The sequence below is a fragment of the Verticillium alfalfae genome, genomic scaffold, assembly GCF_000150825.1.
Source record: "Verticillium alfalfae VaMs.102 supercont1.6 genomic scaffold, whole genome shotgun sequence".
Lineage (NCBI taxonomy): Eukaryota > Fungi > Ascomycota > Sordariomycetes > Glomerellales > Plectosphaerellaceae > Verticillium > Verticillium alfalfae.
This window is the reverse complement of record NW_003315033.1, coordinates 549,638-552,870: the sequence shown is the minus strand read 5'-3', so window position 1 is coordinate 552,870 and position 3,233 is coordinate 549,638. Positions and strand designations below refer to the sequence as shown.

Sequence of the window (3,233 nt, the reverse complement as noted above, 5' to 3'; positions counted from 1 at the left end):
TTCGGTGACGCCGTCGACATGGCGACCTTCAACCAGATTCTCGAAATGGACGAACCAGGAGAGTGCGAGTTCAGCCAGTCCATCGTCGAAGGATTTTTCGAGCAGGCGGAGGAGACCATCACGTCGATGAAAGAGGAACTGTGAGTTGTGATCGTGAACCCTCCCCCCCCCTCTCCTCTGAACGCAACACTTTCCCTCCAAGTACTCCGAAACCCCTCAAAAATCCTCTTCCGCCCTGGCTACCCCTCCTCCTGACGCAACCGGTGAGGGCTTCTGGCCCTTTCCCACTTGTTGGTCGATTTTCCCTCGATGCAAATCAGGCCCTGGGTGTTGCAGCTGACCACGTCTTCTTCGGTGACCAGGGAGAACAAGGAGTTGGAAAAGCTGTCTTCTTTGGGTCATTTCCTCAAGGGCTCTTCGGCCACCCTTGGTCTGGTCAAGGTGCGAGACAACTGCGAAAAGATTCAGCGGTTCGGCAAGAAGGAGAAGGAGGATGGCTCCCCGCTGCCAGACGAGAAGGTGTGCCTCGAAAAAATCGGAGAGACCCTCAAAACTCTCGAGACGGACTACGCCGACGTCGAGCAGGTGCTGAAGCAGTACTTCGAGGGGCGAGCTGCAACAGATTAACGAGCATGCCCTCCCCATCATCCGACGCCGCCCACTCTAAGTCTCGGACCTTGTCACAAGCACTAGAAACCAAGGCCTTGACGGTATTGAGGCAGAGAGGGCAGTGCCATATTTTCTTGACTGGGTGCCGCTTCCAAGCTTCCGGTCTGGAAGCGTAGTTGTGTCACCCGTCATTGCCGTCATCACCATCATCACCATCACCAACAACAAACAACGTCGTCAGCTCTTCATACCCCCCTTTTCGCGGACGCAAAGCAATTGGACAGGATTTCGAACAGCGTTGCATGGCAACTTGCCAGGTCTTTTGCGATAGCTCTCGGACTCAGACGGTCAACAGGACGCGCAAGACTTCTTTTGGGGGAAGGATGCAGCCATGTTCACTGCTGTGGCTAGGTATGCTTCAATGTGCAGTTTGCCACGAGCCGACTCCGCCACGTCCCAAGCAGGTCATTGCAGTCGTTACCGAATAGACCAACACTAGAACTTCACTCGCTTCCCCACAACCCCAGGCAACGCATTTCTATTTCCAAGAATATATTTTTTTGTGAAAGCTAGCCTACTTTTTCCAACAACTTGCGCAGGAAACATCATGTATGGACTGACAGCGAGACGATTAGCACGATAAACTAAGAGACCTATGCGAAGAGGTTGCTGACGCTTCGGGTGCCACCGTATGCTTGAGTAGAGGAGGCCCTCGAGCGGAGAGGAGAAATATGTGTCGCCAGGATTGACATCATCTGACCAAAATGGGTGGGGGATCGGCGTCTTGTGCAAGTGTTCATGTTAATTCTATTTTGAAGCCCCGCACTAGCTCCGGGCAAGTATACTACAGCCTATTGGTGAAGCCCGTGTCGACATTATGGAAGGCTAGACAGATCCGAGCTTCCGATCTGCTGCGAACAATAACAAACCTCAGTTTCTCGGTATGGGCCTGGAGTCCCTATGTACTTTTGAGGACTCTTGATTTGATTTACGGTCACGTGCAGGGTCTACCCTACCATCAGTTCTGACCAGTTATTGGTCCTTTGCAATGAGGAGCCTTCCGCAAGGTTAACCTGCCTTTGGCCATTGCACCAAGACTGGTGACAGTATATTTCACCTGAAATCTGGTCGTCCACCCCAGTAGATTGATTTGCCGTCTTTGTCTTGATCCGTTTTGCCAGCATCTCCAAGCACCTCCAAGCACCCCGTTTTGTCCGTCAGACAGTATATCAGCATGCCGCCCCGCCCGAACGCCAAACCGGCTTTTACGCATTTTCTCTGTATTCCCCTAATCACACTAGCCTCGAGATCACAAGTATCGAGAAGCTTGGCTTCTTTCAAAGCAGATGTTACGGATGCTGCCAGCTTCGACATCCCGGAGACCGCAGTCAGGCCCCTCGGCACCCTCCACCTCACACTTGGCATGTTGAGCCTTCCCAGCCACGAGAGCGTCCAAAAAGCGACTGCAGTTCTCCGGAGCCTGAACCCGCGCGCAGCCTTTGTAGACATTAGGTCGCTGCCCGCCACTGCGCCTCTCGCAACGCCAGCCCCACCGGTGGATACCAGCGTTGAGCAGTTGCCGTTCCTGACTCTGAGGGGCCTGCATTCGATGCAGCGGCCTGAGCAGGCGTCGGTGTTGTATGCTGCGCCTGAAGATGATCGAGGGATCCTGCTGAGGTTCTGCGAGAGACTGCGCGATTCCTTCATTGATGCGGGCGTCATGGTGAGGGAAGAGAGGCCCCTGCTTTTGCATGCTACCATCATCAACACGATCTATGTCAAGGGGGGCAGGGATACGCAGGGAAAACGGGGGAAGAAGCTGGCTCTAGATGCGACAGACGTGTTGGCGCGGTATGAGGGATACGTGTGGATGGAAGGTGTGCCTCTGGAGAGGATTGCCATCTGCAAGATGGGAGCGAAGGCGGTGGATGGCGAGGATGGGGCTGCGTACGACGTCGAGGCCGAGGTTGATTTCTAGGTTTGGTACGGCACCTCAGGGGCTGGGGGCAGAGAGAGGTCCATGAGATATAGTAGAACCTGGAGCTTACTGTGTACCGGAGTACACCTCTTTCTATGCCCGGAGTACACCTCTTTCTATGCCCGGGGTAGCATTCTTTCAATGGCGTGGTTCTCTCGAAATGACTAGACGAAGTATTTAAATAGACAATGCACCCCAAAGAGCCATTGGTTTCTTCTGGCTTACGTCGGCGGCATCGCTTCTCGCTGTGGCACGTTGTAACAAGTAGTTGACGTGAGGCCAAGGTGTGATTCGGACATATTTCCTTAGACAGTATATCATATGGGTACATGCATCACGAGCTCCATGATTGCATAATCTGTCTCTATATCACGATATCAGAGCTCACCCCTCCAGGCAGCCACCGTCAGGTCCCCCTCTTGAGGATCTAAACCGTGCTCCTGACACAGTGCTGATGGACAGCTAGCTACCTTACCTTAGGTTGCAGTTCTGCAAGACGGGGGGCCAACCCCGCGATAGCATCCTTCCCATCGAACCTGTATCCGCCCCCCGATGCGAACTGAACGCAGCATGCCGAGCCCGCGACACATGGCTCCGCCCCCGCCCCCATGACGAAAGAACGGAGACGAACGAATGTCATCTTTGG

The 3,233-nt window shown here is 54.0% G+C and overlaps 2 protein-coding genes across 2 annotated transcripts in view; both read left to right on the top strand.

Annotated features, from left to right (window-relative positions):
* Positions 1-18: 18 nt before the first annotated feature.
* Positions 19-627, top strand: VDBG_05265 (conserved hypothetical protein; the record flags this gene model as incomplete). The annotated part of the gene is made up of 2 exons (XM_003004106.1): positions 19-140; positions 363-627. The coding sequence occupies 2 exons, from the start codon at positions 19-21 to the stop codon at positions 625-627; spliced, it is 387 nt and encodes a 128-aa protein (XP_003004152.1).
* A 1,216-nt stretch (positions 628-1,843) lies between these two features.
* The window catches only part of VDBG_05264 (conserved hypothetical protein), a gene marked incomplete at both ends in the record, with an annotated part of 2,906 nt that continues 1,516 nt past the window's right edge, over positions 1,844-3,233 (top strand). Inside the window, 2 exons of the mRNA XM_003004105.1 lie at positions 1,844-2,575; positions 3,075-3,222. Coding sequence (XP_003004151.1) covers positions 1,844-2,575; positions 3,075-3,222 — 880 coding nt within the window. The remainder of the gene's footprint in view (positions 2,576-3,074; positions 3,223-3,233) is intronic.